Source organism: Canis lupus, chromosome 28 (assembly GCF_011100685.1).
Source record: "Canis lupus familiaris isolate Mischka breed German Shepherd chromosome 28, alternate assembly UU_Cfam_GSD_1.0, whole genome shotgun sequence".
NCBI lineage: Eukaryota > Metazoa > Chordata > Mammalia > Carnivora > Canidae > Canis > Canis lupus.
This window is the reverse complement of record NC_049249.1, coordinates 10,777,006-10,791,981: the sequence shown is the minus strand read 5'-3', so window position 1 is coordinate 10,791,981 and position 14,976 is coordinate 10,777,006. Positions and strand designations below refer to the sequence as shown.

Here is a 14,976-nt window from a genome sequence, read left to right as displayed (position 1 = left end):
AATTTTTACAATCCTTCCATTGGTTGCAATAATAGTTTCTTCACTGAGGTACCAAGGCCTACTTTATTTTTTTTCTTTGGGTAAGGTCATTTTTGTGGGAGCTGTCATTGTGACCAAGCTCTCTCAATCGAAGTCCACTGATGTGAAACATATACTTACATCATTACATCATTATATTAAGATTGTACAGAGGATAAAGCCTAAATTTTATTAAAGCATAAATATTTTAACTGATATAATAGATTCTTTTTAGGTGTTGAGAAATAAAAGTTTTGAAAAGACATTAGAATATTTAAATTTTTAAAAAGTATTTTTTCAGATACTTCAAAATTTTCTTTCTTTCTTTCTTTTTTTTTTTTTTTAAAGATTTTTATTTATTCATGAGAGACACAGAGAGAGAGAGAGAGAGAGAGGCAGAGACACAGGCAGAGGGAGAAGCAGGCTCCATGCAGGGAGCCTGACGTGGGACTTGATCCCTGGTCTCCAGGATCAGGCCCTTGGCTGAAGGTGGTGCTAAACCGCTGAGCCACCCTGAAATTTTTAAAATATTATATACTTGATGCACCATAAAGTCTCATATATTAGAATGCTATCTTTTCAACATTACATCATCTCAACAGTTGGTGTCATTCAGACTGAATGGGAAAGTATATTGTGTTTCCCCAAAGTGGGGGTTGCTTAAGACTAACTACAGTGAAAAAAATCTCATAATTGCTTCCAATTTCAGAGGATTTTTAGCAGTTACCCAAAGATCTCTTTAAAATAGTGCTGCTTCACAGGCTAATATATATATATTTTTTATTTTTTTTTAAATTTATTTTTAAAGATTTTATTTATTCATGAGAGACACAGAGGAGAGAGAGGCAGAGACACAGGCAGAGGGAGAAGCAGGCTCCATGCAGGGAGCCCGACGTGGGACTCAATCCCCGGTCTCCAGGATCAGGCCCTGGGCTGAAGGCGGCACTAAAGCGCTGAGCCACCCAGGCTACCCTATGTATTATTGATACTTCGAGGAAGAGTAATTATTTTCTTGAGTGAGAACATTGTGTGTCATTCCATAGGGCAAAATCTTAAGTCAGGTTTCCAAAAAATGTTGAGGTGAGGAAGATCAGGAGTTCTTTAATTTCTAAATAGTTTAATTCAGATTAAGTTTCTCTAGTACTTCGAAATTAGTTTGGAATCACATATAGGCATCAAATACACTTTTGGAGACTTTTGGAGTCTTAATTAGAGGGAAGAGGTTCTTTTTAAAAAATATTTTATTTACTCATTCATTCATTCATTCCAGACACACACAGAGAGAGAGGCAGGCAGAGACAGGCAGAGGGAGAAGCAGACTCCATGCTGGGAGCCCGATTCGGGACTCGATCCTGGGACTCCAGGATCACACCCTGGGTGGAAGGCAGGTGCCAAGAAGGCAGGAGCCAAACCGCAGAGCCACCCAGGGATCCACAAGGGAAGAGGTTCTAATTTAAAAACCTTGGACAGCTACTCTAAGGGCAGACCTTAGAATGTAAAGGTTTCAAAATTTTTGTCTAAGAAATTGAATATAATTCCTTGAAATCTTGTGGTACTACTTACCAACTTTGAACGGTTTCTGTTTAAAAATCCTGCCAGCTTGGGCACATGGGACCTGTTTTATCCTTTCTCTATATATAAACTTTCATGACACCAGTACACCAGTTTAAATTTGATATATAGGAAAAGAAAAAAATAATAGCTTCTTGTTTAATATTTATATGTATTCCTAACAGCTCTCCCAGAAAGTGACACAAGGAAAGCCATGTTTCAGAGCCAGTGGGTTGAAAAAGTAGTAAGAGAGTGCATACTTCTCTTAGGGTGGTAAGTCAGATTTAGACAACATTAAATATAGCTCGTATTTTGATAGATGTTGCCAAGGTTGTGGTTCTTGGAGAACAAATCAAGTTAAGCAATTCACTAGGGAGGAAACATTTAGTTTTGTGGGTATGCAGTTTTGGTAGCAGTCAGCCAAAAAATACATCTGCAGGATACGTTTTTTTCCCCCCACTGCCTTGAATTTTGCAGATTCATGGGTTCAATATGCCTCAAAAGCACTTGCATTTCATTATTCTATAATTGATTTTTCAGCTGTGGATTCTGTTTGTAGTCCTTTCACTAAGCAGATCACCTTACATGTAGAGTTCCATCTGGTGGTAAGAGTAATCATAGCAGATGATAAGTAGGTTATACAAATTATCCTATTCTCTCTGCTTCTCTTCCTCTCTTCTCTTCATCTTGCCTTTTCCTCTCTCTTCTTTTCTCCTTCCCTTCCCTTCCCTTCCATTCCTCCTTCCCTTCCCTTCCTCCTCCCTCCCATCCCCACCCTTCCCTTCCCTCCCCCCTTCCCTTCCTTCCTTCCCTTCCCTCCCTTCCTCCCTTCAGTTCCTCTCCCCTCCCCCTCTCCCCTCTCCCCTCTCCCCCTCCCTCCCCCCACCCCCTCCCCTCTCCCCCAAGGAAACCATCGCCCCTCTCCTCTCCTCTCCTCTCTCTCCCTCTCTTTCTTTCTTTCTTTCTTTTTTTCTTTCTTTCTTTTCTTTTCTTTTCCTTCCTTCCCTTCTTTCCTCCCTCCCTCCCTTCCTTTCTTCTTTCTTTTCTTCCTTTTCTTTCTTTCTTTTTTTTTCTTTTCTTTCCTTCTATGTGAGTTCTACACTGAACTTGGAGCTTAAACTCAGGATCCTGAGATCAAGAGTTGCATGCTCTACTGACTGAGCCAGCCAGGTGCCCCCAAATTATCCTTTTTGATAAGCTTTGCCTCTTAACCTTCTTTGGGATGGTTGCCTAGTATATGCATTTAAATACAAGCCCTTGCTCTCTCTTTATGCCTACCTACATACCTAACTACTAATTCTCCTGGTTCTGGTCATCTATGCAAAAACTTTTATGATGAGGAAATTAACCTTTACTATTAACTTTGATTTTCTATGATATTTTCATCAAGTTGTAACAAGATTTAGGTTAAAGCTACTTGTTTTTTTTTTTTAAATTTACATGAAAGACTTGATTCTACATACAAGTATGTAGAATAATATAATCAATATTTTCCCAGCCTTAATAAACCTTAACATTTGCCATATTTACTTCAAATTAATCTCCCTTTTTCCGCAGCTCCATGATTTATTACAAGAATATTGCAAGCACCCTAGATATTCCCCTCATGCCCTCTTGCCTCCTCTTAATCACTATCCCCCAAAAGTAGCCATTATCCTGAATTTTATGGTAAATATATCTTTCGTTTTCTTTGCAATTTTACCACTTAAGCAAGTATTGCTAAAGAACATGCTTTTGTCTATTCTTAAAATTTGATGTAAATGTCATTGCATACTCAGTAAGTAGTGTGTGGGTGGGTGGGTGGGTGAGCGTGTGTGAGACGTTTTTGCTCATCATTATATATGATTCATCCATGATGGTGTATATGACTGGATTTGTCCATTTTTGTTGCTGTAAAATACACCATTATATAGCCACTATTTAAAAAATCATTCTGCTGGATGTTTTGGCTGTTTAGAAATTAATGTTTCAGTGAAGATTTTTGTTTGTAATTCTTGGTGCACTGTGGCTGCACATGTTAAGCATGTTTTAGAATTGATGGGGTCATAGGACAGTTTTGTTCAACTTTAGTAGATAAGACCAAGCAGTTTTTCAAAATGATTGTACCGATTTATAGCCCCACTATCAGTATAAAAGAGTTAACCATTCGTTTCTCTAAACCTTGGTATTGTCATTCTCTTAAATTTTAGTCCTTCTGTTGGATAATTGTATGTTATTGTTTTAAAATTTGCAATTCCTTGATATCTATATATATTTTTAAAAGATTTATTTATTTTCGAGGGAGAGAGAGAGCATGAGTGGGAGGGACAGAGGGAGAAGGAAAGAAAATCTCAAGCAGACTCCACACTGAGTGCAGAGCCCGACATGAGATCAATCCCGTGACCATGCAATCACCTCCCAAGCTGAACCCAAGAGTTGGGTGCTCAACTGACTGCACCACCCAGGCATCCCAATATCTAATGATATTGAGCAGGTTTTTTCTTTTATGAATATATCAGCCATCTAGCTACTTTGTTTTTGAAGATTTTGTTTATTTATTTGAGAGAAAGTGAGAGTGTGTATGTGCGTGTGATTCGGGGAAGAAGGGTAGAGGGAGAGAGAGAATCTCAAGCAGACTCTGTGCTGACCCTGAGATCATGACCTGAGCCAAAATCAAGAGTTGGGTGCTTAACTGACTGAACTACCCATGTGCCCCTATGCTACTCTTTTTTAATGAGATTTTTATTGAAATTTCATGCCTGTTTTTCTATTGGGTAGTTTGTTTTTTCTTATTGATTAGTAGGAATTCTTTTTTTAAAACATTTATTAAAAAAATAATAAAACATTTATTTATTTATTCATGACACACACACAGAGACAGAGACACAGACAGAGGGAGCAGGCTCCTCCCAAGGAGCCCAATGTAGGACTCTATCATGGATCCTGGGATCACGCCCTGAGCCGAAGGCAGATGCTCAACCACTGAGCCACCCAGGCATCCCAATTAATAGGAATTCTTGGGATGCCTGGGTGGCTCAGCTTTGAGTGCCTGCCTTTGGCTCAGGGTGTGATCCTGGAGACTTGGGATCAAGTCCCACATCAGGCTCCCCATGGGGAGCCTGCTTATCCCTCTTCCTATGTCTCTCTCTCTCTGTCTCTCATGAATAAATAAAATATTTTTTTAAGTTTGAAAATTTATATGAAATACACAAATTCCTAGAAATGTCCAACTTACCAAAATTAATATAAGAAGAAATAGACAAAAAATTAAAAAAGATTTTATTTATTTATTCATGAGAGATACAGAGAGAGAGAGAGGCAGAGACATAGGCAGAGGGAGAAGCAGCTCCATGCAGGGAGCCCAATGTGGGACTCAATCCTGGACCCCGGGATCACGACCTGAGCCCAAGGCAGATGTTCAACTGCTGAGCCACCCAGGCGTCCCAGAAATAGAAAATTTGAATAGTCCTATAATAAATTGAATATATATGTAAAAAACTCATAATGAGAACTCTAGGTTCAGATGGCTTCATCAGCCAATTTGAACAAGCATTTTTAAAAATATTTTATTTATTTATTTATGAGTGATAGAGAGAGAGAGAGGCAGAGGGAGAAACAAGCTCCCCACAGGGAGCCTGATGTAGGACTTGATCCCAGGACTCTGGAATCACGACCGGAGCCAAAGGCAGACCCTCAACCACTAGCTGTCCAGGTGTTCCTTGAGCAAGCATTTATTTATTTATTTAAAAAATATTTTGTTTATTTATTCATGAGAGAGACAGAGAGAGGCAGAGACATAGGCAGAGGGAGAAGCAGGCTCCCCACAGGGAGCCAGATACAGGACTCAATCCCGGAACCCTGGGATCACACCCTGAGCCAAAGGCAGATGCTCAGTCACTGAGCCACCCAGGTGTCCCTTGAGCAAGCATTTGAAGACGTAACACCAATCTCATGTTAAAATTTTTCAGAAAATAGAAAAATAAGACATATTCCCCAACTAATTTTATAAGGCCCCACAACCTTGATATAAAACCTAATGAAGATAATATAGTAGTCTCCCTCTATCCTTGGGGGATATGTTCCTCCCCTCTGTGGATGTCTGAACCTGTGGATAGTACTGAAGCCCATATATACTTTTTTCCTACACATACATAGCTATGATATAGTTTATAAGTTAGGCACATTAAGAGATTAATAATGATAACTAGATAAAGGAGAGCAATAAATAATAAAATAGAACAATAATAATATAATGAAAGTTAGGTGAATGTGGTCTTTCTCTTAAAATACTTTTTTTTTTTTTTAATTTTTATTTATTTACTTATGATAGTCACGGAGAGAGAGAGAGGCAGAGACACAGGCAGAGGGAGAAGCAGGCTCCATGCACTGGGAGCCTGATATGGGATTCGATCCTGGGTCTCCAGGATCGTGCCCTGGGCCAAAGGCAGGCGCCAAACCGCTGTGCCACCCAGGGATCCCTCTTAAAATACTTTTTGTGCTATACTCACACTTAAGATCATGTGAGATGATAAAATGGCTGTGTCATCAGATGAAGTGAGGTGAATGATGTAGGCATCTTTGATAGTTTTTAGGTTGCTGTTGACCTTCTGATGGTAGGTCAAGAGGGGGATTATCTGCTTCTGGACCACAGAAAGTGAAACTGTGGAAGGGGGGTCGCACTACTGTACATGTATCCCCTGCTTTTTGAATATTTGTGTTAGGCCGTTTTGCTTCTATTTTTTATTTTTTTAAAGATTTTATTTATTTATTCATGAGAGACACACAGAGAGAGGCAGAGACATAGGTAGAGTGAGAAGCAGGCTCCCCCAGGAGAGCCTGATGCAGCACTCAGTCCCAGGACCCTGGGATTAGGACCTGAGCCAATCCTAGACGCTCAACCACTGAGACACCCAGGTGCCCCTAGGCAACTTTGCTTTTAGGAAGGACCTACATTTGTATCTGGTTTCACTAACCTAAAGAAATCCAAAGAGGATTTCCACTTTTTGAAATAAGACAAAAAGTGAAAATAGCATTTAGCATTTGTTTACCAATGAGCCATTATAGAGGCAGCTCAGACTCTGATCAAGGAGAGTGGCTCCACCAAGCCCCTTCCCCAAGAACTATGCTCAGCATACTCAGCATCTCAGCAGCAAGCTACGGTAATTTGAACTGTGTGGGCATCTGTGCTTTATCTTGATTTATTTTGTGCATCCACCAGCAAAATAGGTCTTAAGGGATCAGAAAAGGCTAAGAGGGTTATTTTTGGGGTATGGGGATGCTAAATTTTCCATATAAGTTAATGGTAATTACTTCTTCACTTTATGCCATTTTGGCTTATAAAAGATTTCACAGGAACTCTACTTTCAGAAAGCAATTCCATGACAGTCTCACTTATGAATGTATATGGAAAAACCCAAACTATTAGTAAACCAAATTCAGCAATATATAAAAATGATAATATAACAACATTCAGTATTCTAGAAGTGCAAGATTGGTTTAACATTAATCAGTGTCGGGATCCCTGGGTGGCGCAGCGGTTGGCGCCTGCCTTTGGCCCAGGGCGCAATCCTGGAGACCCGGGATCCAATCCCACGTCGGGTTCCGGTGCATGGAGCCTGCTTCTCCCTCTGCCTGTGTCTCTGCCTCTCTCTCTCTCTCTGTGACTATCATAAAAAAAACAACAACAAAAAAAAACATTAATCAGTGTCATTCACCACATTAACAAAATAAAGGAGAAAAATCATATCCTCAATAGATGCACAACAAATTGATAAAATTAAGCACTGACTCATGATAATAAATAAATAACCCTTAGCAAACTAGGAATAAAAAGATATTGCCTGAATCTGATAGTTTTTGCCAAAATGATGGACAGGGAAAGATACTATCCTTCAATTTGCTAATCCTTGTTTTTTTTTTTTTTTTTTTTTGAGAGATTGTGTGCACTCATGTGAGTGAGCGAGGAGGGGCAGAGGGAGAAGAGAAGCAGACTCCCTGCTGAGCAGGGAGCCAGAGGCCCCAGGATCATGACCTAAGCCAAAGGTAGATACTTAACAGACTGAGCCACCCAGGTGCCCCAGAGAGAGAGAATCTTAAGCAGGCTTCACCACGCAGCACAGGGTCTGGCTCGGGCTCAATCTCACAATCCTGAGATCATGACCTGAGCCGAAATCAGGAGTCAGAGGCTTAACCATCTGAGCCACCCAGGCACCCCTACCCTTGTAAGTTTTATTTTAATTTTTTTTTATCTTTTAAAATATTTTATTTATTTATTCATGAGAGACATACAGAGAGAGGCAGAGACATAGACAGAAGGAGAAGCAGGTTCCCTGCAGAGAGCCTGATGTAGGTGGGACTTGATCCCTGGCCTCGGGCACTGAGCCACCCAAGTGCCCCCCTACCCTTGTAACTTTTATTTTATTTTATTTTTTTCCCTTGTAACTTTTAAAGTTGAGATTCCTTTTATGTTTGTTAGTCACTTAGGGCCCCTCTTCTGTGAATTATTTGATCATATCTTTTGTCTAATTTTCTTTGAGTGTATTTTTTTTTTAAGATTTTATTTATTTATTCATGAGAGACACACACAGAGAGAGGCAGAGACACAGGCAGGGGGAGAAGCAGGCCCCTGGGACTCTGGGTACACGCCCTGAGCTGAAGGCAGACGCTCAACTGCTGAGCCACCCAGGCATCCCTGAGTGTATTTTTCTTATAAATTTTAGACTGATAAACTCTGAATACTAATCCTTTTATATGCATAACATTTTTTCCCAGTTTATGCCTTTTTTATTTTAATGTTTTAAATCTATTTATTTATTATGAATGGGTAGTATGTTCATATGAATAAAAAATCCAGAAAATACAGGGGGATCCTGGGTGGTTCAGTGGTTTAGCGCCTGCCTTTGGCTCAGGGTGTGATCCTGGAGTCCTGGGATCGAGGCCCACATCGGGCTCCCTGCAGGGAGCCTGTTTCTCCCTCTGCCTGTGTCTCCTCTCTCTCTCTCTCTCTTTCTCTCTCATGAATAAATAAATAAAATCTTAAAAAAATAATCCAGAAAATACAAAAGAACATACAATGAGAAGTTTTTCTCCCACTCCTGTTTTTTTCATCCAGAGGCATTTGACTTCATTTTTAAAGACCTTTGTTCATAATGTCATTTGTTTTACACACATTTAAAATTTTAATATAATTAAATGTATCAATCTTTTCTTTGTGGATTGTGCTTTTTATGCCTTAAGACACATTTCCGCTGCCTCATTTATTCTTTGCTCTTGTCTAAACTTTTTAAAGTTTGGCTTTTCTTTTTTTTTTTTTTTTTAAGATTTTTATTATTTATTTATTCATAGACACAGAGAGAGAGGCAGAGACACAGGCAGAGGGAGAAGCAGGCTCCACGCAGGGAACCTGATGTGGGACTGGATCCCAGGTCTCCAGGATCACACCCCAGGCTGCAGGCAGCGCCAAACCGCTGCGCCACCGGGGCTGCCCAAAGTTTGTCTTTTCAAAAATATTTAGATCTTTATTGTATCTTTTGTATGTGATGTGAGGTAGGGATAATCCTTCCTTCCATACTGTAAGAGTACTTGTCCTTATTCTCTTACATTATGTGTTTGTTTTGTCTAATACAACTTTTAGCATGATGGGAGACTACTATTGAGCTTCATCTACGCGTTGGCAAATACAATGAACCGGTCCAGTTTTTTACTTCTGTTTTGTTCCTACTTGCAGATAACTGCCTAGCGTTCTGATAAGTACTGCCTTTCAGGCCCCATAATGTGTCCTTGTGTCCTCTAACATGTCTGGAATTTCTGTAGGCTGTGATGGGGCAGGGCAAGGAGGTTCCTTTGTCACAACAAACAAGGAGAAAGCTTTTTTCCTGTCTCTTCGATTTACCAATGCCTCATCAGAAGCTTTCAGCACTTATGTAAGAAATTAATTTTTTTTCTTGAACTTAAGCAAACTTAGACTTTGTTTTAAAATAAGATACTATAGAGTAGGAAGTTGTTCTTGCTTAAATGTAGGGTTCTTTTCTTTGTCCTAGAAGTCTCTTAAATTCTTAATCATGTTCCTTGGTATTCTCAGCTTTATGTTGTGATATTGTATGTTCTGTGGAACAGGATTAACAGGCTGTGTGGTATGGAGGTAATTAAAAAATGTAACCCAGTGTATCTGTCTTTTCCATCTCCCATCTTCCATTTTACTTCTTTTTTAACTATTTCTCTGTCTTACATCCTGGCTTACTAGATCCTTCACTCAGAAAAAGTGAAGAAGGGGAAATAAAACACTGGGTTAAAGACATTCAAATGGGGCAAGGGGCAAAACAAGAGTGAATGATCACAGGAAGGAAAGAGAAAGGCAGAAGGAGAAAAGAAACAGATTGCTTGTTACCTGTGGGTTAGGACTCCAGGGGAACTTTTTCTGGTATTTGTGAACAGATAGGGGAGCCTTGAACTTACTTATTCTTCTACCTGTTTTACCTGTTTAGGAGAGGGCAGGCTTGGGGGTGATGGCTAGCTAGGAAGGACTGTATTGAGAAACTATTAGTTATTGCTTTGTGCATCTAGCTCCTTTCCTATTTTTGTATTTGATCCAGTTTAGTGCTGAAAGGTCATCTGTGATGGAAGTTTTAGAATCTTAACTGAATATTGCTCCAGATATTAATAAAATAAAGGTCTGAAGGTTATATGTCTATATGTGTTTCTACTTCAGGAATATAATGGATGCTATTCATGTATATTTATGTGTTAGAACTAATTTGATCTGAAATCTGTTTTTCAGAATTAAAAGGGATTTGAAGTCCATAAAATGATAGTTTATTTTTTAAAAAAGATTTTACTTATTTATTCATGAGAGACACACAGAGAGAGGCAGAGACACAGGCAGAGGGAGAAGCAGCCTCCATACAGGGAGCCCGATGTGGGACTTGATCCCAGAACTCGGGATCACAACCTGACCCAAAGGCAGACGCTCAACCACTGAGCCACCCAGGCGCCCCATAAAATGATAGTTTAGACTCAGTAAATTATAAGACTCTTTTCAGTGCTAACACATTTCATGATTTTTTTGGCTCTCAGAGTAGTGATTTCTCATTGGCAGTGATTATAAACAGTAGTTTTATATTGACTCATGTTTCTTAACTGAAATCAGCTGACACTAAAAAAGAGGTTTTGTCAATGGCTTAGGATACAGTTGCTTTTGATTTTAATTGCTTTATAATCATTGGCACCTTTATAGGGAAAATAATCTTTCCTTGTGTGTAAAAAGGTCAAGTCAATAAGCAGTTTAAGGTCTTTCTTTAATGACTTTTTGGCTTGAGAATACATATTCATAATTTACAATTTTTATGTGAATTCTTATAATTTCAGAGAAAAGGAATTTAGTAGCCACCAATTGAAGATTTGGACTGTTGGTTAAAATTATGTAATAATTTTTCAAGGAAGCAGTGACAAACTTTGAAGCTTTCCCGTGCTTTGTTTTCATTATACCATTATTAATTTTTTTTTTTTAAGATTTTGTTTATTCATGAGAGACACTGAGAGAGAGAGAGAGAGAGAGAGGCAGAGACACAAGGCAGAAGGAGAAGCAGGGTCCGGGATCCCTGGGTGGCGCAGCGGTTTAGCGCCTGCCTTTGGCCCAGGGCGCGATCATGGAGACCCGGGATCGAATCCCACGTCGGGCTCCCGGTGCATGGAGCCTGCTTCTCCCTCTGCCTATGTCTCTGCCTCTCTCTCTCTCTTTCTGTGTGAAAGAGACACACTCTTTCTGTCTCTTTATTTATTTATCATAAATAAATAAAAATTAAAAAAAAAAAAAAAAAGAAGCAGGGTCCATACAGGGAGCCTGATGTGGAACTCGATCCTCGGATTCCAGGATCAGGCCCTGGGCCGAAGGCAGGTATTAAACCCCTGAGCCACCCAGGGTTCCCCATTACTAAAAATTTTTCATGTAGTGCTGACAAAGGAGATTTAGGTTACTGATATTTAATATTTAGAATGTAATTTTTTCCTAGAACAATGTTTTGGTACCTATGATGTTGTGGAAGACTTTTAAGTTGTGATATTTATTTATTTATTTATTTATTCATTCATTCATTTATTTGAATGTTTGTACTGTCAGGTGAATTTCAACTTTGCCTGACAGATGTGATGACTTGTCCTTTTTGGCTTGTGTTCTGTCCACTCATTGGTTATATAATAGGTGACTGTTTTATATAATAAGGATTAGAACAAGCCATTAGAGATAATTGATAATGGATGCAAACAAGTGGTGTTTTATCTGCTACCAGAGATGGAATAATATAATTCTTATATGTAACATGTTAAAAGTACAAAGGAGTATAGCAGTTAGGCACTGGAAAACAATGAATAGGGAAGAAAATATTTCTTGAGAATCAAGGGAGTTTTGCTAGGAATATAGCCTGAGTAATGTAGGAGAAAACCAGCTAAGATCAGGGGCCAACAGAACATATCTGCTTAGTATTATTCAATGACAGAAAAGTGAAATTAGGAGCAAGATAGAGTGTCCTAGAGAGAAGAATGTGTCTGAACAAAGGTTGGACTTAAATGATGGACAGAGGCATCAAGAGTTGAAGGATTTTAAAATAAAACCAATTTCTGGACCTGGTTAAGGTGGAATTAATATCTATTTTTTTAATTTTTTTTATTTATTTATGATAGTCACACAGAGAGAGAGAGAGAGGCAGAGACATAGGCAGAGGGAGAAGCAGGCTCCATGCACCGGTAACCTGACATGGGACTCGATCCCGGGTCTCCAGGATCGCGTCCTGGGCCAAAGGCAGGCGCCAAACCGCTGTGCCACCCAGGGATCCCAATATCTATTTATTCTACTTTATTTTATTATTTTTAAACAGTTTTTGAAAAAGATTATTTATTTATTTGAGAGAGAGAGAAAGCATAAGCAGGGCAGAAGGAGAGGGAGAAGCAGACTTCTTGCTGAGCAGGAAGCCTGACATGGGGCTGGATCCCAGGACCCTGGGATCATATCCTGAGCTGAAGGAAGACCCTTAACCAACTGAGCTACCCAGATGCCCCAATATCTATTTTATATAACTATAAATGCCTTCCATTATGGTGAAGGCTTTTCAATTATGAGAAACAGAATCCAAGGGCAGCTGGCTTAATTAAAACCGGCTGATACTAGAATATGCCTATGTATGCTCCCTGGTTGGAAGGAGGGTCTGCTTCTTACTCTCCCTCTGCTCGTCCCCCCTCGCCCCTCCAACTGGTGCTCTCTTCCTCCTGCTGCAAAATAAATAAATAAAATCTTAAAATTTTTTTTTTTTCTGTGTAGGGACCCAGGAACTAAAGAACCTTATGGGTAGAGTAAATGTCTTCAAAAGGTCTACTGCACTGTTTAGATGTAGTTTTAGCTGTTATATAAGTTCATACTATTGTCATGTGGTTTCTGTGGCATTTGAGACTGGCCTAAATGTGGTACTGTCAGCAGTTGGGACACTACATGGGAAATACTGTGTAGTACTGGCTGTATTCCCAAGAAGGCTTTAATTTGATATTACCCATTGTTGTGTTAGGGGGAACAGCTGTAGGTCTAGTGTCTTACAAGTATTTAACAGTAATAATTCAGGCTTTGACTGTTTTAATAAGGAAATATGATCTATATGACTACCAAATTTAATATACTGTTAGACTTGGAAGGCTGTAAGAATCTATATCTTTTTATGGCATATGCCTGAATTAAGGGGAAAAATTGGGTCATATTTATTAATTAATTTATTTTTAATGATTTTATTTATTAGAGAGAAAGAGCATGTGTATGCGAGCATGCATGAGCAGTGGGGAGGGGCAGAGGGAGAGGAGAGGTAGACTCCACACTGAGCAGGGAGTCTGGTCTTATTTAGAGGTTATTTGGTCTTTTCATTAAATGAACTTCCTAAGTATCTAGATGAGTATAACCTAAATAGCAACAAGCTTAAATTGTCTTCTTTTGTACAGTCACTAGATTAAGGATTAGGTTTTTCAAAAGACCAATATATAGATTAATCCACAGAAAGAGTGAATAATTATTGTATGGCTTAGAGAGCGGGAGAAACTTGCAAAAACGATCCTCCTAAAGTGTCTTCTGTTTCATTTTTTTCAGTGATGCCATCTGTAATTTTGTTATCTGCAATGACTCCTCCCTTCGAGGGCAACCCATTATCTTCAATCCTGACTTTTTTGTGGAGAAACTCCGACATGAGAAACCTGAGGAGTTCACCGAGTTGGTGGTCAGCAATATTACAAGGCTCATTGACTTACCTGGAACCGAGTTGGCTCAGCTGATGGGGGAAGTGGACCTTAAATTGCCCGGTGGGGCCGGCCCAGCATCTGGATTCTTCCGGTCTCTAATGTCTCTTAAGCGAAAGGGTAGGGGATGTGTCTGTGAAGGGTGAACAGGTCTCAGCTGCTCCCTGGACTTAATCTCCTAACATTTGCACATTCACTGAGTTGCTATTATGTACAGTATTTTTTTGGTCATTTTTCTCATTTTCATAAGTAGTAAAATCTTAAATTAGCAATAAAAAAATTTAAAAAGTAGATAAATTGAAGTGAGTATATCAGTTCCTGAGAGAGATGACATGATTTAGTTTAGGTAGTTATCAGGGACACCTTGATTTTCATGCCCTATGACATAGCTGGAGGGTACAGTAAAGAAAGTTTGAACATTTTTTTTTTTTGAACATTTTTTTATTGCAGTTCTCAAATGTTTTCATTCCATAGAATGCTTTGATAAGGCAAATACCTATGAGTCACCCAAAATATAAGCATTCCTAGAGAATAAATTATAGCACTGCTTTTGATAAGATATTAAAGATATTTTTCTTATTAAGCATAAGAAAAATTTTTAAAGTAGAAAAAAAACATTAGCAATACATCAGGCCCTATACCAATGCTAGTGGATAATTTGTAATACTTTGACAATTGTGGCTCTAAATTCTATTTGTTTCTTTGTTTGTTTATTTATTTATCTATTTTAACGGTTTTATTTATGATTTTTTTTTTTTTTTTATATTTATGATTCTTAAAGAGTATGGCTATGAGCTGGGGGAGGGGCAGAGGGAGAGGAAAAAAGAGAATCTCATGTGGACTCTGCACGAGTGCAGAGCTTAATGCAGGATTTGATCTCAGGCCTCTGAGATTATGACCTGAGCTGAAATCAAGAGTCAGTTGCTCAACTTCCTGAGCCACCCAGGCACCTCCCTGGTTTTTACTTTAAAGTTAAACATCAACATGCTAGGTATTGCTACTTAAATAAGAAGATGGTCTTTGCCTTTAAGGAACCTATAGTCTAATATTAAACTTACAGAGAATTGATTGAAAGTTGTTAAATTTTTGGATGTACTTCCAGCTTTAAGGTTTTTGTTTACTAAACTTGTGAAAGTATTTGCTGAACTGTAACATAGGATGCTTGAG

At 38.9% G+C, this 14,976-nt stretch overlaps 1 protein-coding gene across 3 annotated transcripts in view; it reads left to right on the top strand.

Annotated features, from left to right (window-relative positions):
* The window catches only part of ARHGAP19 (Rho GTPase activating protein 19), a 63,970-nt gene that overhangs the window by 13,112 nt on the left and 35,882 nt on the right, over positions 1-14,976 (top strand). Inside the window, exons 1-2 of one of the 3 annotated variants that reach the window (XM_038578408.1) lie at positions 9,374-9,470; positions 13,664-13,929. In XM_038578408.1, the coding sequence (XP_038434336.1) occupies positions 9,442-9,470; positions 13,664-13,929 (295 nt within the window). In that variant the 5' untranslated portion in view covers positions 9,374-9,441. Of the gene's footprint in view, positions 1-9,373; positions 9,471-13,663; positions 13,930-14,976 lie in introns of those variants that run through there. The other 2 variants (XM_038578406.1, XM_038578407.1) reach the window with 2 other exon arrangements.